At 38.5% G+C, this 27,757-nt stretch overlaps 1 protein-coding gene across 1 annotated transcript; it reads right to left on the bottom strand.

Moving 5' to 3' along the window:
* Window positions 1-7: 7 nt before the first annotated feature.
* Window positions 8-27,084, bottom strand: CD53 (CD53 molecule). Its single transcript, XM_046645097.1, has 8 exons — window positions 26,996-27,084; window positions 9,596-9,675; window positions 8,526-8,714; window positions 7,674-7,748; window positions 7,034-7,129; window positions 2,882-2,962; window positions 1,740-1,823; window positions 8-875 (listed from the first exon to the last, which is right to left on the bottom strand). Exons 2-8 carry the CDS (start codon window positions 9,656-9,658, stop codon window positions 804-806), a joined length of 660 nt encoding a protein of 219 aa, XP_046501053.1. The 5' UTR covers window positions 9,659-9,675; window positions 26,996-27,084; the 3' UTR covers window positions 8-803.
* Window positions 27,085-27,757: the final 673 nt, after the last annotated feature.

Below are 27,757 nucleotides of genomic sequence, written 5' to 3'. Positions count from 1 at the left end.
ATAGTGATTGAGATCATAGCTATTTTATTTATTGAATATTTAAAATAGTACATTAATAAAACTTTGTGTGATAGAGAAATAACACTAGAACTCTTTTGAATGTGATTGTCAACTAAACCACCATAGATACTGGTCCTGCTGAGTTCCTCCATAGTTATGTAAATCAAAGGCTGAGAGATTGGCTGGAGTCAGGATACAAATCTCTGGATCATTTCTTCTGAAAAGACTTAGAATGAATCAATAAAGTCCTTTAATAAGGAAATTGAAATGAAACCTTGCCCTTTGAAGAAAAAGTGCTCTGTCATACTGTGACCAAGGCCTCTAGTCAAAAGGAAACAGAGGGTTGTGACAATGATCTGGTGAGTCTGGCCCCAGAGCTCCCTTCAACTGGTTTCTTGGTTGACTTTGGAGAGTGGACTGTGCATGATTTAGAGGCTAGAGATTTGTTTGACAATGGGAAAATGCAGAAATTCAAGTCCCAGACCCATCCTTTGACCTGGAGCCATTAGTGCCACAGGTTCTCTTAGCCTCTCACATTTGAAAAATGTTCAGGTGTCAGTGTCGACACCTTGAGAGACATGGCTGCTGACATGAGTGAGTGAATGACTGGCTTGCTGCCTGAGGTGGGAAATGACTGCCAGCACCCTCTTCTCTGGTTTTATGAGACAGGAGCCAATACAAGGAAGAGATAGGAGGGGAACAAAGATGCCAGTCCAAAAGGTAGTCGTTTAGGGTTTCACATGGTAAGTGGTTTGAGATTTCCAGAGATGAAACAAGTCTCTCCAGGACAAGGCAGCGGCAGGTCACAGCCCTAGGACCTGGCTGGTTTTATCAATCTGGCAGTTCAGCGTCAGCGCAAAGGACATCCCCAACACCTGAGAAAAAAGTTGGGAAAATGTGAGGTCCAATGTAAGAGGACCCATCTCTCCCACAAGCCCTGGGATGAGCCTCAAAGAAAAAGAAAGTGTCCATCACAGTGAAACCACCCTTCCTGCCCTCACTTCCAGTTCCTCCTCAGGAGTTCTTTCCTTTAGCTTTAGAATGGCATCAGGGAGATAAGTTGGGTGGCATTGGCAAGACAGTAGATTATAAAGTGTTGGGACATTTTTTTGTCTGCTGAAGAAGTCACAGAAGCTCTGCTGCAGGTATAGTCAAGTTCTGCACAAGTCAACATTTCATGCAATGAGTCATCTCTACCCATGCCCTAAGCCTCCTTAGTTTCTATGTAAAGAAAAATCATTTATCTCTGAGCTTCTTGATTAAGTCTTACTAATGTGCAATATACCCAAAACATTTGGGTATAAAAGTGGTAGAAATATAGCATAATAAAAAAACACAAAACTATCCCCAATTCACCCTTGACTTTTCAAACTAAGCAGAGAAACAAGGAAGAAATTGATTAATAATTGACATCATCAACTTCTGCTTAGCATAAAAGGCCAATTTTTCAAGTGGAATGTTTTATCCATCACAAGCTTTTCCAGACCAGTGAATGAAGGACCAAAGTAGGGATCTATTTGGTGGCTTTTAATTTGACTATGAATTACTCATATCTCTTCGGGATAAGTTGACCAGATAGATCTTACAGCATATTTTTTATATGCCTTAAATTGGTAATAACATCATTTGACTGGGGGAGCTCATATTCACTGAACACATACTATGTCCTTGGTACTGTTCTAAAACCTTACATTACTTAACTTGTTTATTTTCACAATAGCCTGTGGTTAAATTCTTACCTCTACCACACACACGCAGATAGTGATGATTCCAATATACAGGAAATTGGAGTGAAACCACTGTTCTGCTTTTGCATAGCAACCCTAGAAAAAATTACAAGTACAAATGAGACTACTATTATTCAACTTTATCAGAAGGCTTATTTGGGAAGATAGTTTGTGTTTTGCCTTATGCCAAGATACTTAGGCCAGGTATTATATTTTTATTTTCTTTATATGGATGAAGAAACAAACCTAAAGTAGAGAATATTAAACTAGAGACTTTTCTGGTGTTATCATTACAGTGGCACCTAATGTAGAAGTCCTAGATCCTTACACACTGAGTTAAACTAGCTCCCAAGAGGCATGTCAGCAACAGATGTCCTTATGTTTTTCGAACATTCACCACTGACTTGGGATTAACAAATGGGAATACAGGCTGTGCAATCCCAGCATTGATTGCATTTCAATTTTGCTTTAACAAGGAAAACTTTCATGGCCCTACTAATCTCCAGGACAGTTGCTGGTTGGTGGATGTCCCAGTATTTCTTCACAGACCTAAAAAATTTTGGAGATTTCCAAACAATCCCAAGAGTGGAAAACATGGGTAACAGGATCTTAGGGACTTGGTCTAGAAGATAATTTTGGCTTCTTCTCTGGGCCCAGTCTGGAGGTCCAAATTAAGCAGGCAGATTGTTTCAGAAGTTCCACCAACTTTCTCCCCCAACTCCTTGCTCTTTCATTTATGATTCATTTCATTAAGGGGCTGGATGCTGCCATCTCCAAGGTAAGAGAGCAGAAAGACAGGTAGAGAGAGAAGCTTTCCTACCTCAACATTACAAATTTCACTTTCAACCATAAGGAGACCTATGTCTTGCTGAAGAAAAATCTAGACATAATCCTCTGCCACTATCACACAAACTTTTCCTCTATAATGAAATAGTTTAGGGTAGCAAGATTCTTAATGGTGTCTCTAGTCTAAAATGAGCTTATTCCTTATTTTCTGATTTGTCTAGGTACCTGGGTTGTCTCCCTGGTCTCTATTTTGTTCAAGATTCTCTGTTTCTGGTTGGGAGGACTAAGTCCTATATGACTGGAGTTCCTAAGGCAACTAAAAGTTTAACCAATGAGGCCGATAACAGAAAAGTTGCCCAAAAAATTACCTGAACTTCTGGATATGGAGGGCAAGATGAGGGGTGGGCTTTGCCCCAATCACTCGCATTATTTACACCACAACATTGCAGCTAAAAAACAAACAAAAAAATGTGATGGTTAGAAAGTCAACAGAAAGAAAACTGTGGGCCTTGGAGAATAGGTGGGCCCTTCAGATCTGACTCTATAGCAGAAAATCCAGAATTGGCCTGACTACTGTGGCTTTTTAGGAAAAAAAGTACTTTAAAACCCATTATACCATTTCATTCACATAAGACTCCTTGAAGTAGAGAAGGCATGCTTAATTTATTCACATTTTACAGATCAAAAATTAGGCACACATGGGACTTTATAATGGAGGGATCAGGCTGACTATACCTAGACCCATCAACCAGTCTTAAGATCATAGGAAGTAGGGCAATCAGACATTATGTGCCTGCTTACATGATGCAATAGGAAATATGAGCTATGTTAGTCTCACCACAGATGGAACATGCATCAAGTCTCCATATTCACAAATATGGGAGATAAAGACTCCCTGACACTAAATACCTTGAGGAAACAACTAGCCTGATCCAGAAAATGGGGGATTCTATAGGACAAACAACATAATTTCTTTCCACAAATAAATAGCATGAACAAAGAGGGATACTGTTATAGATTAAAAAAGATTTAGAGAGACACATCATCCAAATGTAACATGTAGACCTTGTTTGGATCTTGATTTGAAGAAACCAATTAAAACTAACTTCTTGAAGTAGTTAGGGAAATTTGAATATAGATCATTTATTAGTGTCATTAAGGAATCACTGTAAAATTTTATGTGTATTAAAAAGAAGTTATTTTACATGAATATTAAAAAACACACTTCTAAATAACACATGACCAAAGAAGAAATCTCAAGAGAAATTAAAAATCCTTTGAAGTAAATGAAAATGAAAACACAACTTGTAAAAATTTGGGGGATGCAGCAAAAGCAGCACTGAGAGAGAAATTTATAGCACTGAATTTATAGAATTGAAGTTCTTGCTAATGCAATAAGGCAAGAAAAAGAAATAAAAGGTATACAGATTGGGAAGGAAGACATAAAACTGTTTTTGTTCATAGAAGACATGATCATCTATGAAGAAAATTCTAAAGAATTGACCAAAAAAACCTCCTGGAACTAATAAGTGATTATAGCAAAGTTGCAGGATACAAGGTTAATATACAAAAGTCAGTTGGTTTCCTATATTCCAATAATGAATAAGTGGAATTTGAAATTAAAAACACAATGCCATTTACATTAGTATCTCCAAAATGAAATACTTAGGTATAAGTCTAACAAAATATGTATAAGATCTATATGAGGAAAACTACAAAACTTTGATAAGCAAAAATCAAAAAAGAACTAAGTAAATGGAGAGGTAGTCCATGTTCATGGATAGGAAGATTCAATATTGTCAAGATGTCAGTTCTTCCCAACTTGATCTATTGAATACAGATTCAATGCATCCCAATCAAAATCCCAGCAAGTTATTTTATGGATATCAACCAAATGATTCTAAAGTTTATATGGAGAGGCAAAAGACCCAGAATAACCAACACAATATTGAAGGAGAAGAACAAAGTTGGATGACTGATGCTACCCAACTTCAAGACTTACTATAAAGCTACAGTAATCAGGACAGTATGGTATTGGTGAAAGAATAGATAAATAGATCAATGGAACAGAATAGAGAGCTCAGAAATAAAACCACATAGACATAGTCAACTGATCCTTGACAAAAGTGCAAAGGCAATACAATGGAGAAAATATAGTCTTTTCCACAAATGCTGCTGGAACAACTGGACATCCACATGCAAAATACTGAATCTAGACAGAGACCTTGCATCCGTCCCAAAAAGTAACTCAAAATGGATCATAGACCTAAATGTAAAACACAAAACTGTAAAAGTCGTAGAAGATAATATAGGAGAAAACCTTGGTTACAGTGATACCTTTTTAGAAACAACACCAAAGGCATGATCCATGAAATAAATAATTGATATACTGGATTTCATTTAAATTAAAAACTTCTGCTCTGCAAAAGACAGTATCAAGAGAATTAGAAGACAAGCCACAGACTGGAAGAAAAAATTTGCAAAAGACACATCTGATAAAGGATTGTTACCCAAAATATACAAAGACCTCGTAAAACTCAACAATAAGAAAACAAACAACCTGATCAAAAATTGAGCCACACCTTAACAGACACCTCACCAAAGAGGATTTAGAGATGGCAAATAAGCATGTGAAAAGGTACTCCACATCATATGTCATCAGGGAATCACAAATTAAAACAACAATGAGATAGATGCCACTATATACCTATTAGAATGGGCAAAATCTGGAATACTGACACTAAATGCTGGTGAGGATGTGGAGCAATAGGAACTCTTATACATTGCTGGTGGGAATGAGAAATGGTACAGCCACTTTGGCAGACAGTTTGGCATTTTCTTAAAAAACTAAACATACTCTCACCATATGACCCAGCAGTTATGCTGCTTGGTATATTTCCAAAGCAGTTGAAAGCTTATGCCCCTCACAAAAAACTGTACATGGATGTTTACAGAGCTTTCTTCATAATTGCCAACACTTGGAAGCAACCAAGCTGTCCTTCAGCAGGTGAATGGATAAATGAACTGTGGTACATCCAGACAATGGAATATTAATTGACACTAAAAAGAAATGAGCTCTTCAAGCCATAAAAAGACATAGAAGAACCTTAAATGCATATTATTAAGTGAAAGAAGGCAATTTGAAAAGGCTACATACTGTGTGATTCCAACTATATGACATTCTGGAAAAGGCAAAACTATGGAGACAATAAAAGGATCAGTGGTTGTCAGGGATGAGAGTAGCAGGAGAGATGAATGGGCAGAGCACAGAGGATTTTTAGGGTAGTGAAAATACTCTGTACGATATTATAATGAAAGATTTATGTCATTATACATTTGTATTTGTTCAGTTGCATAGAATGTACAACACCAAGAGTGAACCCTAATGTAAACTATGGACTTTGGATGATACTTATGTGTCAATGTAGCTTCATCCTTGGTAAAAGAAAAAAAATGTACCGAAAAAAAAATGTATCTGGTGAGTGACACTGATAACGGGGGAACCTATGCATGAGTGGAGGCAAAGGGTATATGGGAATTCTCTGTACCTCTCTCTTTGTTCTATTGTAAACCTAAAATTGCTGTAAAAAAATAAAGTATTTTTTCTAAAAAAAATAAATTATTATCTTTATATTTAATAGGTAAAATGATAAAATGTCTAATATTTGCTTTAATATATTCTAGAAAAAAAAGCATAGGGATTAGCTGAAATGACACTGGCAAAATGCTGACTGTTGAAGGTGGGTGATATGTACCTGGAGATTCATTTTGCTGCTATTCTCTTTAATTTTGTATATATCTGAAAAGTCTATGATAAAAAGGCTTCTAAAGTGAATTGAAAAGAAAGAAAAAGAAAGAATTGTAGATCTAAAGAGGCTAAGCAACTTTCGCAAGGCCCTCCAATCCTTGTCTCTAGGCTCTAGTTCCTGTGCTATTTTTCTACTCCATACTAAGCAGATATGGCAGGGCCACAGGTGGCTCCATGTGGTCACAGTGGTATTATCTGAGACACAGACTATGCCAGTGCCAGACTGGCTCCCTGACTCTTCTTTATCCCCCAACACACAAAGGCAGGAATGAAGAGATAATATATATGTTTGTGGGTGGGGAAAGGGCATGAGGAATGGGGGACTGGTGGGCTAGCTAACAAGCATGATTTGGGCTTCTCAGGAGTTCAAGAGATTTGCTGTATTGTACAATTTCCATTTTAAGAAAAATTTTGGAAAATACTAAACTAATCCAGTATGACTTGTTTGGGTCTTCCTTACATCTTAGTAGGGTTTAAACAATGAGCCTATCTGAGTTGGTGAAGGAAGAAAGAGAGAATGTAGATAACATTGTACCAATCAGACTGATTCCTATGCTTCCCTGTTTGTGAGAGCCAAGCATTATTCTGGACCTAGGGGCTGTGGACCTTAGATTCTGAAACTTTAAGGAAAAGAAATCCCCTCTAGCCCCTAGAGACTGAAGTTGGAAAATTAAGCCTGGGCTGAGCTGAGGAGGATTCCATCTATACTCACAAATGACTGGATGGAGTCCCACGCTGCCTTGGTGCTGTTGTCTGAGTTGTATCGCCGGATGCTGTCATTCAGGCCTTCAGCCACATAATTACTCAGCTGGGTGGGGCACATTCCAGCAGAGGAGACATTAAAAAAAGGAGGTGAGTTCAAGGAACAAGGAATTTCTGGGAAAGGCTAGTGGTTCCATTTGCTACTCCCTCCAAATGGTCTCCTCAGGGCTGAGGAAGTGAAGAGAGGGAGTTTATATACAGGAAGAAGTGCTGAGGCTGAGATGGCATTGAAGGAATAAGTACACAGTGGTCTGTTGTCCTTCCAGAATTTTGGTTTTACAAAGGAGGAAAAGGGACCATCAAAGCATGAGCTCTCTTAGGCACTGAGGCAGATGTTCTCTACTGCCTAACACATGGAAAAAAGTAAGCAGGAGGAAGATAAAGTTGTTTTACTGTTCTTCCCATTCATTCCTTCAAAGCACCACTCAAATGCAATCTCCTTCATGACTGTTTTTTTCTCCCCAATTACAATTAATCTCTCTTTCCTCCATCCCTCCCCTTTGCTTCTATGTCTATTATAGGACTTATTTTGTGCTACTTCTTTTCCACTGTCAGCAATACAACAATGAGTTGTATTCTTTATAACTTACCTTTTGTTCATACACGAAGAGCAGGATGGCCAAGGTCACCTCAGCAAGGAGGATAATCAGCAGCAGGACAAAGAACTGGGGCAAAGCAAAGACATGCTCACAGTACTGATCCCAGTTCTTCCCCAACTCCCACTCCATCCTGGGAGAATCCAGGCCTGTCTCTGCACCTAAGCAAAGGTTCCTGATCCGGCCTGTTCAGGCCTTCATGAGCCTTCTCTTGTTTTGTGAGGAATATTTGCTATTTTCTTTCCACTAGACTCCAAGACTCTAGAGGGTAGATCAGCTGTCATCTAACTTTGTTCCCTCTTTCCCACTGTGCCTATCGAGCTCCATGGGTGTAATGCATAAGCAATACCATTTGTTGAATCAATGAAGCAATTTTGGCATTGGCTTTGTTGAAACAGCTGAGCAAAAGACCAGTAAACTAGACTACGTGTCTTTAGAGTCTGGGGCCTAGTCCTTTCTGCAAGATCAGGGCTAGTTTGGACTGGAGAACAGGTGATGGCGGAGATTGAGAGGAGTCCTCTACACGTAGGGAGAAAAGGTGCTGTAATTATGGTCCTAACTCATATTTATCTCCAACTTTAGATGCTTACTCTCTTTATGTTAATCATATACAACAGAAAACACGTTTTTACTTGTTCCCTCTCCTTCACCTTTTTACCCAACACTAATTTTGACTGATTAAAACCTTTCGCCCATGTCTATTATCTTCCACCTTTTGCCATTAGTCTGGGAACTAACCTGTGATTTCCCTGTGCCTGTAGGTGAGCTGCCAAGAAATATCTTCCATGAGAATTAAGGCAGCATGTCCCCCAACTTAGGGCACCACATCAGCTGCTAGGAACTCACCGACATAAGCAGGCACTTGTTCTCCTTGATGGAGCCCATGCAGCCGAGGAATGCAACCACCATGATAATGGAGCCCACGATGACGAGCGCATTGCCCAGTGTGAGGGAGGGGAGATTATGGAAAAGCACCCCGAAGTTGTTGTGGATCAGGAGGTAGATACCAAAGCCCAGAATGCAGCAGCCACAGAACTGAAAGGAAGAATCCCACAAATTTCTGAGATAAAACATGGTTCTTCAATATCTTTTCATATTTTCACTTGCTTGAGGTCAGAATCATCTTTTTCCACTGGCTCTATCAAGGTTCTCATGAACAATCTTTATCCAGCTTTCCCTATGAACCTAGAAAAGAGGTGATCCCAGCTTCACCCTGTGATATCCTGTTCATGCACCTCCTTCACATATCAGATACCAGGGGAATCTCACTCCTGGGAGTAACACAGTATCTTCATGCTTCAGATACCCTACTCCTTGTTCCCTGAACTGGTTACACATGGTCTTCCCTGTGGAAACTACAACCACGTGGATGGGGTGCCATGGTTGAGGAAATTCATCTTGGTAGGCAAAAAACTAGAGAAGCCAAACTTTTAAGAATTTTCTCATAGGCACATGAATACCATCCCATCCTATATCTGAAATTCAATTGCTGAATGTGGTACAGTGAAATCTCCCCAGAAGGGGTGACTTCCTTTTCAATCAGCTATTCTTCCAAGTGGCCCAGAGGGGAAAAAGGAAAAGCTAGAAAAAAAGAGGCACTCAATACACAGCATGTAGAGTCTCAGTTTTTCACCCTTGGGTGTAAGCAGTGAGCAGTAGTAGGCTAAAGTCCCCAGAGAGAGAAACAGCATCCCCATAAGTAACTGCACTGGTACCTTTCAATTTTACAGGCTTCTACTGTGGCAGGATGGCAAGAGGGGAGGAAGTTATTTCCCTGTTCTTAGGTTGAGTATGCTGCACATGACCCAGGTATGCATGGGTTGCACTCCATACCAGGCTCTTCAGTAGAGGAGAGAGAAGTAGAGTGTAGCTGGGGAGGAGGTGGGTGCAGCCATGCTCAGAAGAGACACACTTACCCAAAAGAGCAAGTTGAAGAAAAACAGGACATACTTCAGCAGTTTCAAGCTACTCATGCCCATGTTGGGACAGTTTTACCCTAAAAAGTAAAAGGAAGAAGAGAGGAAGTAAGTGACCTGGCTCTGCAAGGTGGCACAAGAGATCAAAGGCACCAATGTTCAGGGTTCAAGGATCTCCAGCATCACCTTGGATTTGAGCTGTGACTCTCCTCTGGAAAGTTTGCCCAAACTCCCTATTATCTTAGTCTCCCAACTGAGGTAACTATTGGATCATTTTGGACACTTGCTTTTGCTTTAATTCAGCAAGCCCAAAATGCTTGACATTGAATTAAGCACTGCAGAAGAAAGGATTAGAGACACTTTCAGAGGAGGGTGAATCACAGTGACACATACCAGGCCAATGTTCAGGGACCAGTTCCTGGGCACTTACTCAAGGAGGCAGCCCTGGGGTCAGAGATAGGCTGGTCAATCAACTATGGAGAAGGCCAGTGACTTGATTAACCAGTTCCTTAAATTCCCTGAGATGTATATACATACTACATTTGGTCTATAGCCCTCTCCACATGAAAGTGGGAGGGACATATCTATGCCTCGTTCATTCTTTTACCAAAGAAACATTTATGTTTCTAGATGCTGTGGGGGAATGCAACCATGACTAAGCTGTAGCTATCCTTCAGAGGATGTCAATCTTACAGCAGAGATAAAACTGGCCAACAGGGGCTGGCCGAGTGATGCAGTGGTTAAGTTCACACATTCTGCTTCAGAGGCCTGTGGCTCACCAGTTCAGATGCCAGGTGTGGACCTACACACGGCTCATCAAGCCATGCTGTGGAGGCATCCCACATGTAAAGTAGAGGAAGATAGGTATGGACGTTAGCTCAGGGCCAGTCTTCCTCAGCAAAAAAAGAGGAGGATTGGCGGCCGATGTTAGCTCAGGGCTAATCTTCCTCAAAAAAAAAAAAAACTGACCAACAAATATTCAATGGGGAAATGAAAAGAGATAGCAATGAAAGCTTGACTTTTAAAAAAAATAGAATTACGTTTTCTTGGTGAGGACATCAATACATCAATGTCAAGTCTTGTCCCCAATTCTAGAGATACAGATACACAATTTTGAATTTTCTCTCAGAAATAACAAGGTCCTACAGAGTGACACATATTTAAAAGCTGCATGTGAAACTGATAGATAGAGCATAATGTCAATTTATTGTTTTTTTGTCCACTAGAACTATGCCTTTCTAGTGCATAGATTGCTTGTACAATCCATCATACCATCTTTGCAATGTCAAGGTACCCAGAAATCAGATGGTCGAGGGATAGTTCAACAAGGCTGTAGATAAGCCTGATGAGCTACTTTTGTTCCACAATACAATAATTCTCTCTGTTGAAAAGACCAAATACTTCTATCTATCTCAAATTGTTTTCCTTTTCCTTTACTTTGTCCTTCTCTTTCCCCTTTTCCTTCTTGTCTTGACTCTCAGCATTATTCTTAATTCTTCATTACTTCAACCAGTTAAAATAAAATTAATTATATTATAAATAAATTTGGGTATACTTGTGAGATAAAAAAGCATATGATGATTTACTACATAGGCTTTGAGGTCAAACTTGAATTCACCTCTCACGTATGCCACTAGATAGCTGTGTGAGATTTAGAAATCTACTTAACATTTCTAGTCACAATTTATTCCTATGTAAAACAGGGGTAGGGCTGGCCCTGTGGCACAGTGGTTAAGTTCACACATTCCACTTCAGTGGCCAGGGGTTCGCCAGTTCAGATCCTGGGTGCAGACCTATGCGCCACTTGGCAAGCCATGCCGTGGCAGGCATCCCACATATAAACTAAAGGAAGTTGGGCACAGATGTTAGCTCAGGGCCAGTCTTCCTCAGCAAAAAGAGAATTGGCAGCAGATGTTAGCTCAGGGCTAATGTTCCTCAAAAAAAAAAAATGGGGGTAATACTTACACCTCAAGAGTAGATGTAAAGATCAAATGATCTATGGCAAAGACTGGCATATGATTAGTACTCAGTAAATGTAACCCATGATTAGTTACTCTTAAAGGACCACTCTTGTTTGTCAGGAATGGATGATGGATTTGAGTGTTTCCCAGGCCTCTATATGTTGACCAAGTATCTCAAGACTAAGACACATCCATGGATAAATAATCTTACTCATTTTGTCTAGAATTTTAAAAATTAATTTAACTCTTAGGATGTGACATTTACAGTTCTCATCTCCAAATTCTTGAGAATCCTTACTGTAGCCCTTTGTACAGGCTGTATCAAGTAATAAAAAATGAATATGTCAAGTCTCAAAGACAGTACCAAATGCCATGGAAATTCAGAGATTTTTCAGCTGGGTTAATCAAGGAGGTGACATTTAAATTAACATATTCAAATGAGTGCCCTTCCTTTGAGCAACTAAACATTGATTATCATGATTCTCCATAACTTAGAGCTCTGGTTGGCTACTGAACACTTGAAATCTGGCTAGTCTGAATTAAGATGTGCTATAAGTATAAAATATACACTTATAATGAAAAAGAGCATATTAATTTTTATATTGATTACATGTTGAAATAATATTTTGTGTATAATGTGGTTACTAAAATATATTATTAAAATTAATTTCACCTTTTTCCTTTTAGTTTTTTAAATGTGAAAATACAAAGTCACATATTTGGGATATGTGTCTCTGGGCAAGATGGATTGACAGGGATCAGATTTATCCTTTTACCTAAAACAACCAAAAAATGTAAAAATTATAAAACGATGGCTTGCAAGACACTGAACATCAGACAACAAGAGACAGTTATCCCTGAGAGATGGAAATAAAGGGTGTGAGCCCTATGATTGCCCCAGCTTATTGTGCTGACATAGTTTCCAGACCATGGGGCAGAGAGGAGGAGCCTGGCAGATTCTCTGAGTTGAGGAGACAGAACATCTACAGATGATGCCTATATTATTTTCCTATTGCGTCTATAACAAATTACCACAAACTTAGTGGCTCAAAACAATATAAATTTATTCTCTGATAGTTCTGAAGGTTGGAAGTCCAAATTCAAGGTGTTGGCAAGGCTGAAGTCTGTCTGAAGGGTTCAGGGAGAGAATCTGTTTCCTTGTCTTTGTCAGCTTCTGGAACTCATTTGCATACCTTGACCCCTTCCTTGCAACACTCCAATCTCTTGCTTTAGTCAAACACATCTGCTACTTCCCACTCTGACCTCTTGCCTCTTTCTCATAAGAACCCATATGATTAAACAGGGCCTGCTCAGATAATGAGATAATCTCCTCAGCTCAAAATCTTTAATTTAATCCCCCATAAAAGTTTCCTTTCCCTATAACGTACATGAACATATTTTGGAGTTCATTATTTAGCTTACCACGGTGTCCATCAAGGATTCAGTTGAATACTGATTAACACATGCATGTAAAGAAATTATCCAAAACTAAGTAGCATATGAACAGTGCTTGGCGCTCACACAGAGCTGGGATTAGTGCTGTTCCCACCAGCCAGAATAGAAAACCTCAAGATTCACAGAGTAGAGTACACGAGAAGGGTCTTGCTTCAGTTAGTGGGGAATAAATAGCTCTAGAATGAAAGCTGCTCCAGATCCACCTAACAAATCTTAAAAGCAAGGCCCAAAAGTATCAAACACTTTCCAAGTAACTTAAATTCACCCCAGAACAAAGCTTAATAATATTTGTAGGAATATAAAAATATCCAGCCCTCAACAAGGTAAAATTTGCAATGTCTGGATTCACTCAAAATATCAGGCATGCAAGAAATAGAAAAGTATAACCCATAACCTTGAGATATGTTCATCAATTAAAACTTACCTAGATGTTAGACTAGTGGTTTAAGACATTAAACCAGATATTTAAAAAAGTAAGTAGAGACATGGAAAATATTTTAAAAAGATAAATCAAACTTGGATTGATTAATGGAAGATTGGACATTGCAGAAGAAAAGGTTAATGAACTTGAAGACAGCAAGAGAAACTATCTCAAAAGGAACACAGACAGAAAACAAAAATTTTTTTAATGAGAAGAGCATCAGGAGTTGAGAATTTCAAGTGGTTTAACATGTACATGATTGAAGTCTCAAAAGAGAGGAGAGATAGGGTGAAGAGAAAAATATTTGAAGAAACAATCACTGAGAAACTCCTATATTTGATTTAAAAAATATACCCACAGATCAAAGAAGCTCAATGAACGAGCACAAGAAAAATGAAGAAAACTACATCAAGACAGTTTATAATCAAATTACTCAAAATCAGAGATAAAAATAAAATCTTAAAACAGCTAAAGAAAAAAAAAATCTTAGGTACACAAAAACAAATATAAGGATAAGAACAGACTTCTCATTGGGAAAGAGGCAAGCCATAAGACAGTAGAGCAACATAGTTAAAATACTAAAAGAAAAAATGTGGTCAACCTAGAATTCTACACCCTGTAAATATATATTTCAAAAAGTAAGAAAAAAATACTTTCAGACATACAAAAGCTGAAAGAATTCCTCAGTAGATTGATACTATAAGAAATATTAAAGGAAATCTTCCAGGTAGAAGAAAAATGAGGTCACATGGAAATATAGGACTACACAAAGAAAGGAAGAGCACTAGAATTAGTAACTACATGGATAATTATATAAGATTTTTCTTGTTATTTAAATATCTTTAAAATATCCTGGACTGTTCAGGCAAGAATAATAGCAATGTTATGTGTGGTTAATAAAAAAATGCAAAAGTAAAATTTCTGATAACAATAACATAAGGCTGCAAAGGGAGAAATGGAAGTGTACTATTGAAAGGTTCTTATATGTGAAATGGTAATATCACTTTAAGATAGACTGTAATGAGTTAAAGATGTATGCTATACACCACAAAGAAATCACTAAAATAACAAAACAAAGAATTATAACTAATAAGCCAGCAAAGGAGATAAAAATCATAAAAGTACTAGATAAATAAATTTTTTTAAAAAGCCAGAAAAAAAAGAGGCAAAGGAAAACTGCTATCGTCTGAATGTTTGTGGCCCCACCAAATTCACATATTGAAATCCTAACGTCCAGTATAACACAAAATATTGATATTAGAGAGAAGAATGGTCTCAAATAAATGACTTCATCTTCCGTCTTGAGAAACTAGAAAAAGAACGGCAAATTAGACCCAAAATACATAGAAGAAAGAAATGTGAAATCAACAAATAAAGATCAGAAAAACAATCAAGAAAATCAATGAAATCAAAAGTTGATTCTTTTGGCAGATGAGTAAAATTAATAAACCTCTACCCAGAAAATCAATTTAAAAAATAGAGAGGACAAAAATTACCAGCATTAGAAATGACAACTAACAACACTAGATTCTACAGATATCAAAATGATAATAAGTGAATATGATAACAACCTCTTGCCAATAAATTCAACAACTTTGATGAAATAAATTCCTTGAAAGATGCAAATTACCAAAGCTCACTCAAGAAGAAATAATCTGAATAGTATTATATCAAGTAAGAAATTGAATTTGGAATTTAAAAAAGTTCCCATAAAATTCTCCAACTATATGACATAGAAAGGCTGAATGGATAAAAAACAAGACCCAACAATATGCTGCCTAGAAGAGACTCGCTTCAGCTTTAAGGACACACCCAGACTGAAAGTACAGGGATGGAAAAAGATATTCCATTTAAATGGAAACCTAAAGAAATCAGGAGTAACTATATTTATATCAAACAAAATAGACAATGAGCCAAAGACTGTAATAAGAGACAAAGAAGTCACTATACAATGACATAGGGGTCAACAGGAGGATATAACATTTCTACATATTTATGTGCCCAACATAGGAGCACCTAAATATACAAAGCATATATTAACAGACCTGAAAGGAGCAATAGAAGTACAATAATATTATAGGGGACTTCAACACATTACTTTCAAAATGTATAGATCATCAAGACAGAAAATCAACAAGGAACTATTGGCTATAAATTACATGTTAGACCAGATGGACTTAACAGACAAGTACAGAACATTTCTTCTAAGAGCAGCACAATACCCATTCTTCTCAGGTGCACATGAACCATTCTCCAGGAGACGATATATGTCAGACCACAAAACAAGTCTTAATAAATTTAAGAAGATTGAAATCATATCAAGCATCTTTTCCGGCCACACGAGTATGAAACTAGAAATCAATTACAAGAAGAAAACTGGAAAATTCAAAAAATATTTGGAGATTAAACAACATGCTCCTGGACAACAAATGGGTCAGAGGAGAAATCTAAAAATATCTTGAGACAAATAACAATGGAAATATACCAAAATTTTGGGGATCCAGCAAAAGCAGTTCTAAGAGGGAACTTCCTAGCAATAAAGACCTACATTAAGAAAAGATGAGTATGGGCCGGCCCTGTGGCACAGCAGTTAAGTGCGCACATTCCACTTCAGCAGCCCGGGGTTCACCAGTTCAGACCACAGGTGTGGACATGTCACCGCTTGGCAAGCCATGCTGTGGCGGGCATCCCACACAGAAAGTAGAGGAAGATGGGCACAGATGTTGGCTCAGGGCCAGTCTTCCTCAGCAAAAAGAGGAGGATTGGCAGCAGATGTTAGCTCAGGGCTACTCTTCCTCAAAAAAAAGAAAGATGAGTATCTCAAACAACCTAAGTTTACACCTCAAGTACTTAGACAAAAAAGAACAAACTAAGCCCAAAGCAAGTGGCAGGAAGGAAATAAAAATTAGAGTGGAAATAAATGAAATAGAAATGAAAAAGACAATAGAAAAGATTAATGAAAATAAGATCTGAGTTTTTAAAAAGATGAACAAAATAGACACGTTTATCTAGACTTACCAAGAAAAAAAGAGAAAGGCCTCAACTAACTATCTGAAGGAAATGAAAACACTATCTCAAAAAGATACCTGAGCCCCCATGTTCGCTGTGGCATTATTTACAATAGCCAAGACATGGAAACAACCTAAGTGTCTGGTGACAGATGAATGGATAAAGAAGATGTGACATATATATGAAGGAATACTATTCAGCCATGAGACAGAAGGAACTCCTCCCCGTTGCAATAACATGGATGGACCTGAGGGCACCATGCTAAGTAAAATAAGTCAGACAGAGAAAGACAAATACTGTATGATCTCACTTTTACGTGGAATCTAAAAATAGCAAGCTCAGAAACAGAGAACAGATTGGTGGCTGCCACAGGCAGGGCTGGGGGAAATGAGTGAAGGTGGTCAAAATGTACAAGCTTCCAGCTGTAAGATAAATAAGTTCTGGAGATGTGAGCTACAGTGATAATACCGTGACTATAGGTAACAATATTGTGTTGTATATTTGAAAGTTGCTAAGAGAATAAATCTTAAACGTTCTTATCATAAGAAAAATATTTTTTAACTATGAGCTGATGAATGTTAACTAAAGTCACTGTGGTAATTATTTTGAAATGTATAAAATTTATTTTTTCCAGTTTTATTGAGATATAATTGACAAAAATCGGTACATTGTCGGGTCTGGCCCCGTGGCCGAGCGGTTGAGTTCGCGCGCTCCGCTGCAGGCGGCCCAGTGTTTCGTTGGTTCGAATCCTGGGCGCGGACATGACACCGCTCATCAAACCACGCTGAGGCGGCGTCCCACGTGCCACAACTAGAAGGACCCACAGCAAAGAATATACAGCTATGTACCGGGGGGCTTTGGGGAGAAAAAGGGAAAAAATAAAATCTTTAAAAAAAAAAAAATTGTTACGTTGTATACCTTAAACTAATACAATGTTGTTTGTCAATTATGTCTCAATAAAACTGAAAAATAGATAAATTTTAAAAATAAATAAAAAGCTTCCCATAGAGAAAATACCTGGCTCAGATGCCTTATTGATGATTTCTGCTAAACGTGTAAGGAAGAGCCATCACCAAATATATTCAAACTCTTCCAGAAAATAGAAAAGGAATGTAAACTTCCCAACTCATCCTTTAATGCCAGAATCATCAGATACTAAAAATGTAGAAAGACATTACTGGATGTATAACATAGACCAATATACCTCACGAATATAATATAACAATTATAAACAAAATTTTAATAAATAAAATCTACTAATATAGAAAAAGGATAAGAAATTTTGACTAACAGAGGTTAATTCCATGAATGCAAGGTTATTTTAACATTCGAAAAATCAATTTAATTAACTATACCAACAAATTAAAAAAGAAAAAAATGATCATCTCAATAGATGCAGAAAACTCATTTGACAAAATTCAACATCTATTTCTGATAAAAACTCTCAGCAAAATAGTAACAGAAGGGCACTTAACCTTATAAAGAGCATCTATGAAAAAGCTAGAACTAACATCATACTTAATGGTAGAAGACTAAATGTCTTTCCCCTGTATTAGGAAGAAGACAAGGCTGTCCACTCTTACCAATTCTATTTAGCTTTTGTACTGGAGTTTCTAGGCAGTGGAATACAGCATGAAAAGAATGCCACTCAAATTGGAAAGGGAAAAGTAAAACTGGCATTATTCACAGTTGACATGATTGTTTTTGTAGAAATTCTACAGAAATCTACCCAAAAAAAATCTATTAATAAACTAATAAGTGAATGTAGCAAGATTGCTGGATATGATTCAACATATAAAAATCAATAGTATTTTTATACTTTAGCAACAAATAATCAGAAATCAATTTTTAAATACATTTACAATGGCATTAATATATGAAATACTTAGGAGTAAATCTGATAAAAGATGTGAAAGGCCCATATACTGAAACTGAAACAAACACAAGCAAACAAAAAACGTGGCTGAGAGAAAGTTAAAAAGATGTAAATAAATGGAGAGATATACCGTGTATATGGCCTGGGAGACAATACTATTTAGATGTCAATTCTTCCAAAATTTGCATGTAGATTCATTGTAATCCCAATCAATATCACAGCAGACTTCTTTGTAGACATTAACAAACTGATTTTAAAATTCACTTGGGAATGCAAAGGTCTTAGAATAGCAAAAGCAAATTTAACAAAGAACAAAGTTGGAGCACAACCACTACCTGATTTCATTACTTTCTATAAACCTACAACAACAAAGATAGCATAGCACTGGCAATAAGACAAACAAATAGATCAATGGAACAGAATAGAGACCAGACATATATGGACAACTGACTTTCAACAAAGATGTAAAGTCAATACAACAGAGAAAGGATATTCATTTCAAAATGACTATGAAACAATTAGATATCAATATGCAAAAATAAAAATTAACTTGGATCTGTATCTCTCACCATATCAAAAAACAACTAAAAAATGGATCATAGACCTAAATGTTAAACCTAAAGCTATTAGGAGAAAATATTTACCATCTTGGTTTAGCAAAGAATTCTCAGATTAAGACACGACAAGCACAATCCATAAAAGAATTGATAAATTGAATGTCTTCAAAATCAAAAACTTCAGCTCTTCAAAAGACACTATTAATGAAAAGACAAGCCATGGACAAAGAATCAATATTTCCAAATCAGACATGAGTAGGAGCTACTTCACTCGTCTTTGAATCCTTGAGACCTAGCACAGTACTTGATTACACTAAAAAAAAAATGTAATTTTGAACAAATGACTGGATGTCTGCTCATTAACTCTTAAATAATCCCATGTAGTGGAATGAACACGACGCTGCTGAGCCAGGAGCCTTGGGCTTGAGATTCATTCTGCCAATAAACTAATCTTTGGACATGGGCAGATAACTTAGACAGAAGAAGATTGGGCCAGATGCCTCCTAGAGTCACCTCAGCCCCAACATCCTTGGATCCTGTGACAGCTGCTTCAGGCCCTTGTCATCTAACTGTCCACAGAACACCAACTAATGAGGTGCCTACAAAACTGGGAATAGCCTCCTGATTCTTCTCTTCGCAAACAGGAAGGAGAACCTCTATTTTCTCCTTCCCTGATTTTCCACTTACTCAGACTCACACTAAATTGAAGGAGAAAAGCTGCCCATTTGGTGAAGATTGTCACTGCTTTTACCTCCTGCAATGATGGGCCCAGTTTTCATATAAACCCAGAGAGAATGCCACTCTGTCTCTCTTTCCCTTTCTTCACTATGACTGGCCAGTTCTTGAACTCCACCCCTTCCAACCCCGGAGTCTAGAAGAAGCTAAAGTCTGCAACTTCCAGCCCAGTGACTCATGACTCTGTGAAGAAAGTCCCTGACATCAGCTTCCAGGAACCTCTGTGATGAACTGCAGTTAGCTGTGGCTACCTCCCACAGCCCACTGTGGAGGCCAGGGATGAAGTTCACCCTTTAGCTTCCTCCAAGCAAAAAGCTTGGACTGATAGATTCTTGTGGATCTCTAGTTCAATCCCTCTCTTTTCTTTGACCCACATGTGCAGCACCATCTAATCTGGTCTTGAATTTAATCAAGTTTAAAGGGGCTAAATTTGGACAGAAGCTTCAAGAAACTATCAATTCTTGATCTCCAGCCTCATCTGATTCAATCTTGGAGACCAATCTGGAGCCATAGCAAGCCAGCTTTTGTGTTACACAGACTGTTATATTTATAAGATATTAATAACTGTTCCTCAAAAAAACCAAGCAAACAAACAAAACAATAGAGAGTGAGAGGAATCCACAGTCAAATAACTTTGGAAATAAATGGGATTAAATAAAAATAAAATATAAAACAATAAACAGCTTTTTTAATGTATGACTTCTGAGAAACTTGTTAGATGCTAATATACATTATGGGTCTCTAAGAGAAAAATCTACTTAAATAACTACAAACGTGTTCTTATATTGAAAAATTACTTAACAGCTCAGAGAACATAGTGTTCCATGGAACAAAGATTGATAAATACTAGTAATGAAATCAGACAGGTCTAGTTTTGAATGCTGGCCAGTGCTACCTACCAGAAGTACGGCCTTGGGCAACTTATTTAACCTCTCTAACTGGTGGATGCCTGAAACCACAATAGTATCAAACTCTGAATATACTATGTTTTTCCCTGTACATACATACATACCTATGATAAAGTTTAATTTATAAGTTACAAATACAAAGTCTATAAGTAGGAGATTAACAACAATAAACAGTAATAAAATAGAAAAATTATAACAATATACTGTAATAAAAGAACCTCAGCATACAAGTTTTTTCTTTGCTTATTAACTCAAGAACTCTCACCTTTTCAGTTAAAGGAAGCACTTTATGACTTCTCTTTGGCACATACAAATTGCTAGCATCACTACTCTTGCACCTTGGGGCCATTATTACGTAAAATAAGGATTACTTGAACACAAGTGAAAGTTGATCTGATCACCAAGACAGCTACTAAGTGACTAGTGGGCAGGTAGTGTATACCACACGGATACGCTGGACAGAGGGATGATTTACATCATGGGTGGGAGGGAGCAGGACTGTGCACAACTTTATCACGCTCCTTAGAACGATGCACAATTTAAAACTTATGAATTGTTTATTTCTGGAATTTTCCATCTAATATTTTCAGATTGTGGTTGACCATGTGCAACTGAAACTGTGGAAAGCAAAATCCTGGATAAAGGGGAGCTACTGTACTGACTAAAAGGTCAAGTTCAGAGCTTTCCTATCAGTCCATTCCTAAGGGCGATCCTGAGGTTCCTGCTAGAGTTTCAGGAATAAAATACATCAGGTGCCAAAAGGCCTTTAATAATCCTTTGCTTGTTTGACTTTTTGTAAATACCTCTTAAAAATAGTTTTGTGTACCCTTTGTAAAAAAATAAAGAAAGTACAGAGGAGAAAGCATAAAATCTTCTGAAACCCCACCTCCCAGAGATGACCACCATTAACATTTTTGGTGAATATCTTCCAGACATTTCTCCACATAGGTTCCTCTATATACAGATCTATTTACCAATTTACATAGAAGAGCACGGCATTCATAAAGATAGTCATTGGGTTCCTATCCCCTCCTACACAGAGCCTGTGGAAGTCTTTGGTTCATCAGTGAAGAATGTTAGGGCCTTGATTAATAACAATTTTTTTCTAAACAGGAAAGAAACTGTTCTCCAAGAAAGCCCTCAAATTAAGGCCCTCACACCAAAATAAATTTAGATAGATGATAGAGTTTGCCGAACCCTGCGAAGTGCCAAGTTCTTCATAGAAACATATCTTATTTGTAATCCTCATATCAGCCCTGCAACTTAGGTGTCAATTTCTTTGCAAACAAGAAATATGACTCAGACTGCCTGCATAACTGGCATAAGATCACGCAGCTAATAATCAGCAAAGACGGGGCATAGGCCCATATCTTTCAGCCACCAAAGCCCAGGCCCCTTCCACTGTCCCAGGCCCCAGTTTTGTGCCTCTCACTTCCCAACTCAACTCACTTGTCGCAATGTGATGAGTCTCCAGGAGGACTCCTCTCTTTCAGTTTGAAACTCTGTGAGCGGTGGCTGAGAAGGGACAGGGTTATGTATGCATGTCTCTTTGAGGGAGCAATTGTGGGGGAAGAGGTGATAGTAAAATAAAACAAAACCAAACCATCAACTTATAAGCATTAGTTTCCTGTCATCTCTCCATCACTTCGTCAAAGGGATGTGTCTGTCATCTTATTCCTCCTTGAAATTGTGGTCTGGTGAAAATTCTTTCATTTCAAGGCTCCTTTTGTGGGAGAGAAATTAATGATTTGTATAAGAGAGAAAGAAGAAAGAAGCAAAGAGAGAAAAAACGAGGAAAGACAAATCCAGATGATCTTGGAGGCTCATTTCCTTCCCTTTGGAAGCGTAGAAAGATAATAGTTCAACAGAAAAATTATAGATGCTACTGGTAGCTGACCTGGGACAGGAACTTTTATAACAAGGCCGCTCTCTAAATCAGGAACAGTTACATGAAACAGTTATTACTATTGCAGAGTCAGTAAACTAGGGGTTCTTTGTCCTTACCCTAAAGATATGTGGAACTTGGCAGTGGAGGGTCCCTGTCAGAGAGGCCTGTCCATGGTGCGTGCAAGCAAGCTATGCTCAGTGTGAGTAAGGCTCTGTGTGACATAATGAAAGCCACTTCTGTGGTATCAAAAGTTTGAATAACCTGAATCTAGTCATAAGAAAACATCAGACAAACACAAACACAAATAAAGAACATTTTAAAAAGTAACTTGCCTATACTCTTTAAAAATACCAATGTCATGAAACACAAAGAAAGACTCAGGAACTGTCCCAGACAAAAGGAGACTAAAGAAACATGACAATTAAAAGCAATGTATGATCAGAGATTTCCTTTTGCTATAAAGAATATTAATGGGGCAGTTTATGGAATCTGAATAAAATCTATAGATTGTTAATAGTATTATATCAGTGCTAATTCCTGATTTTGATCATTGTAACATGGTAATGTGAGAGAATGTTTTTGTTTGTATAAAATACACCCTAAAGTACTCAGGGGAAAGGATATCACATCAGCAATTACTCTCAAAGGAGAAAGCCAGGGAAGGATAAAGAGAATGTGGTAAAATGTTAATATTTGGGAAATCTGGGTGAAGGGGGTTCAGAAATTCTTGGTACTCTTTCTGCAACTTTTCTGTAAGTCTGAATTTTTAGCAAAATTAAAAGTAGAAAAAAAGAATTGAACATGAGTAAACGATCTACAGGATTTTGATCTCAAAATTATTACAACTCAAGTCTCTGATGGTGTAAATACTGAGATTCTATAATACCTATTTTTAGAACAAACCATCGGGTAACTCTTTAATGCCTCTGTTTTTCCTGATACAGAGTCAATGTTAAGCCATGAGTTCAAATTTACTTGAACAAATTTTAAAAGATGTGAAGTATCAAAATCATTTCTCACCCCTATTTCTCAATCTAGCTCTTCCAAAATAGGAAATGTCAGACGCAGTTGACAAATTAAATATATAACTTGCTAGCATATTGATTTCAGATTAATTGGATTTATAACTAAGTTGTCTTTTTATGTTTGCTTATGTTAAAATGTGCTGGAAGTTTCTTTAAATAGAACACAGTCTATTTAATAAGAAGTCTGTAAGAAAAGGGAGAATAGCCTAGTGCGGAAGAAAGAGATTCCATAGAGAATCAGAAAACATTCTAAATAACTAGTTAAGTAATTTTATGACTTTGGACAAGTCACCATACCTGAAAAATAATCAGATTGGAATGTTATAATAATAGCTAATATTTATTGGGCTCTCCCTATGAGTTGGACACTTTATTTGAACCTAAATTCTCTCTAAGTTTCCTTTACGGAAGAACATTCTATCACTTGGAATATACTGCTCTTATTTTAAATGATTATAGAAATGTATCCTTGTGGGATCTTTTCTTTCACAACAATTCTTGGCCATAGCTATGATATATCAATGCTACTGCTTGGGTAGGAACTCTATTGTGTGCTGGTGAAAAGGGACAAGAATAGAGGGCTTGCCTCTATATCCCAACACGAAGATCCACAGCCTCTGCTCTAAGTGCTCACCCACTGGCTTTGGAAAGGCATTTTCTTCCTATTTTCCAGAGCCTACTTACAGACAACCTTCCAAAACTGAATGCCCTACTTCTAGCTGTAATCCTCTTCTCTTCCACCCCTACATCCACCCCAGAAGCGCGCTTGACACAGCTGTGTGGTTTCTCTGTGTTAACTTGCTTCAGCGCTCTGCACCTGCAGTGGTAGCTGGGTCCTGGAGCTTCCTGAGGGCAAATGCCCAGTCTCTAAGCCCAGGGTGATTTTCGCACATTGAATGCTCACTGAGTACCGGAAGTGCTGTGGGCTGACTAATGTAGGAACACAAACCAAACCACTGCAACTAAATCAACACAGCATTTCCTGGAACAGAGCTGAAGGCGAATGGCTGTAATCTTACAGAAAGCTACACCCTTCCCTCTAATCCAGGAGAAAATCTTGGTTGAGGAGGAAGAAATCTGCCTCTTCACCCTCATTTCAGGCCACATCCCATCAATTCTGGCATGTGGACCTCTCAGGGGTAGCCCCACCCAAGGTTAGGCCTAGGACCTGCCGGGTTAGTGATCTCACCATCCACTTTCAGGTGCTGGGGTTCCAGAACCAAGTAGGAGAAAGGGATTTCCATTTCCTGTGGTCCTACAACCATGACTTGTTATACTTCAGTCTCATTTGCTTACTCTCATTCCTAACATGCCTGGAAGTTCGCATTTGATTTTGCGTATACTGTGCCCTGTCTGGAAGGCCATTACTTGCATGCTCCATAACAAACTCATACCTCTTTGAAAATGAACGCAAGTAGTCACCTCCCCTCCCAGGGAGTCTTTGGCACACTCCTAAACTCCTCCAACATTTTGTGCTCACTCTTCCTCTGTTATAGAAAAGATCACTTTGTCTTATATTTGTGCATTGCTGTGTCTGTCCTCCACACTAGACTCTACAAACACGTTGAGATTGATAACCACATCAGCTATCTTTGTGTCTCCAGCACTTAGCACAATTCCTAGCCACTGGTATGTTTTGGGGTGGGAGTGAGGAAGAGGAACAGGCCTCAGCTTCAGAGTCTGAAGCCCTCTGGACAGTCAGAAGTCGACCTGAGGACATAAGAAACTAAAGACCAGCAGAGTTTGACCTTTCCAGTTTGTGCCTCTCATTAATTACCAAAGATGAGGTCACTAAGGCAATGGAAGCTGTGAAGGCATGGACTTTGAATCCTTCCCTGTGGCTATAAAGGTACCCAATCCTGTCATTTAAATGCTAAATACTCTTAACTGGCCCACACAGGAAATATGACAGGAAATCACACTTCAGCTCAGCCTCTGCTCTAGTTCAACCACAGTTTCAAAATAGTGCAGATTCCGGTGGAGGTTGAGAAAGCAAAACTTTGCTCAGCCAACAGCTAAGACTCCGCTTTTGCTCAGTTCTCTTCCAAATCATTTGCATATATATCTGATGCCTCTTATCTCCCATGGTAGTTCTTTAGGGGCAGGACTATTTGGTGGACAAATATCCTTCTTCTACCTTGACCCTCCCCTGCCCCAATAGTATTTTCCAAAGCACAGTGCCTGGCCCCAGGAGGCACTTAACCTGATTATTAAATTAACTCATTAAAAACTCTGGTCTTAGCCTGGCCCAGTGGCATGGCAGTTAAGTTCGCACGTTTTGGTGGTCTGGGGTTCATCGGTTCAGATCCCGGGTGTGGACCTACGCACTGCTTGTCAAGCCATGCTGTGGTAGACATCCCACGTATAAAGTAGAGAAAGATGGGCACAGATGTTAGCTCAAGGGCAATCTTCCTCAGCAAAAAGAGGAGGATTGCCAGCAGATGTTAGCTCAGGGCTAATCTTCCTCAAAAAAAAAAAAAAAAATCTGGTCTTTATTTTTAAATTCAAGGCCTAATAGCCCCGGAGGTGCTTTGGGAATCTAGAGCTCTCTGGCTCATTCCCATCCTTCATTGTTAGGTAAGTGAGTGTGGTCCTAAGGGACTTTCTTTTCCCCTCCAGGGCATAATCAGGTGAGATTCTTGGAGGTCATGGAAAGAGAAAGCTCTGATCTAGTTTCCTGTGGTGACCAGATCTCCAGTAACTACTATGGGGTCACAGAAACCCAGGACCAAAGCTTGGCTATCACTTTGAGTCCATGAGACCTCAATCATTAGTTATGGGACATGAATTAGAAATCTTTGCAATATCGAGTTTTGTTAGTTGGTGCATTTTATATTATATTTATCTATATTGATGTTTTGTACACCAAGGACAAGTTTACTTGGGGGAACCCTAAGGATCACAATGTTCTTCCTGCCCTTTGAAAACAATCAATCTAAGCATCACTTAGAAGTATCTAGATTTCGCCTCTCGAAATACAGGTACTGGGCACGTCCTGAGTTCTTGTCTGAGCTGGGGGTTGCGATTTGTAGCTATTGTTCCATTTAGTGGCTGTGAGGAATCACAGTGAGATTCACTAACTTTACTTTTGAAAATTTCTCAAGTGAAAAAGACCTGCATCTCACAGCTGCCTTTCTAAATGGCTCCGGCTGTTGGTTGTCTCCTCATTTTAACATCACAAAACCAGTCTTCTGAAGACCAGAGCATGTAAGAAATCTCCCCAACTTCATCTCGCACACAAATGTCCAGGCATCAGCAATGACTATACACAGAAATTCAAGTTCTGAGGCAACTTAAGCACATGAATGCCCTGACCCAAACTGATATCAGATACTGTAATTGGAAGCTGGTCAATTAAAAGTGTTTCTGGCCTGATTGCCTGTTGAAGGTTACTAGGATCTTACTGATCTTTCTACTTCCTACACTAAAGATTTGTGAAACAGGCATAGTAGGACATTTTAGGGTTGCTAGAGAGAAGTCTACAGAGCCTCCTAAGATACTCTATCCCACATAATATGGTTCGGGTCTTTGCTCTCAAAGCAGATTAAAATGTCACCAGTCTTACCTTTTGCAAGCACTTCTCCTCAGTCGTTTAGACAGAAGTGGTGATTATTCTTGCGTTGGCTGCGACAAGGCTGGTAACACGGATGTCTGGGGCTATTTGTGTAGAAGGAGAAATGAAAGAGGAATAAGTGTGATCACACTGTGACGACAGAAAGTCCAGAAAAGGAGAAGGAGGAAGTGAGGCTGGGCCCACCCTCTTTAGCCTCAGTTACTATCTTTCCCCTGTGGCTTTTCAGATGTTTACTCCCACGAACCACCCAAATATCTAAACTGGTTTCTGTGAAACACAAGAAAACTCAAAGAGCAAGTTGGTTCTGGGGCTAATCTGTGAGCCCTGGTGGGTTCTGGGGTGATTTTGGTGTTGACTTTTCTCCAGGAAAAGATAGTGCTTCCTTAATCAAGGTGACACCTCAGAATTACCTGGATCTGTTCAAAAAGAAGTAAACCTAGCCCTACCACCAGAGTTTCCCATTCAATATTTTAAAACGTTTTCTAGGACTGAGACTTAGGAATGTCTCCTAAGCCACTCCACCTTCTCCCTACCCTCCCTCCAGCTGCCTTCTTTAAAATCTTTGGTCTCCAGTTTGATCAGGTGACTATCTTCAGACTTCTGTGTCTCAGAAGCTGGACTGTCCTTATGTAAGGGTGTTGTCAAGGGCAAACCTCAAGGCACAATCCAAAGGACACTTGTAGAAATGATTTGGTTAGTAGAGGGAGCCCCATATTTAGAGCCCAAAGACCTGGGTTTCAGTCCCAGTTTTCT

This window comes from Equus quagga, chromosome 18 (assembly GCF_021613505.1).
Source record: "Equus quagga isolate Etosha38 chromosome 18, UCLA_HA_Equagga_1.0, whole genome shotgun sequence".
In the NCBI taxonomy this organism is placed as follows: domain Eukaryota; kingdom Metazoa; phylum Chordata; class Mammalia; order Perissodactyla; family Equidae; genus Equus; species Equus quagga.
The sequence above is the reverse complement of the archived record's forward strand: the minus strand, read 5'-3'. Positions and strand labels throughout refer to the sequence as shown.

Excerpts from the sequence above, each read along its gene's own strand:
- CD53 (XM_046645097.1), bottom strand. The coding sequence starts at position 9,658 with ATGGGCATGAGTAGCTTGAAACTGCTGAAGTATGTCCTGTTTTTCTTC. Across the intron at positions 8,715-9,595 it reads TCTTCAACTTGCTCTTTTGG|TTCTGTGGCTGCTGCATTCT; the intron begins GTAAGTGTGTCT and ends TCTTCCTTTCAG. Across the intron at positions 876-1,739 it reads TCTGCGTGTGTGTGGTAGAG|GTGTTGGGGATGTCCTTTGC; the intron begins GTAAGAATTTAA and ends CTTTTTTCTCAG.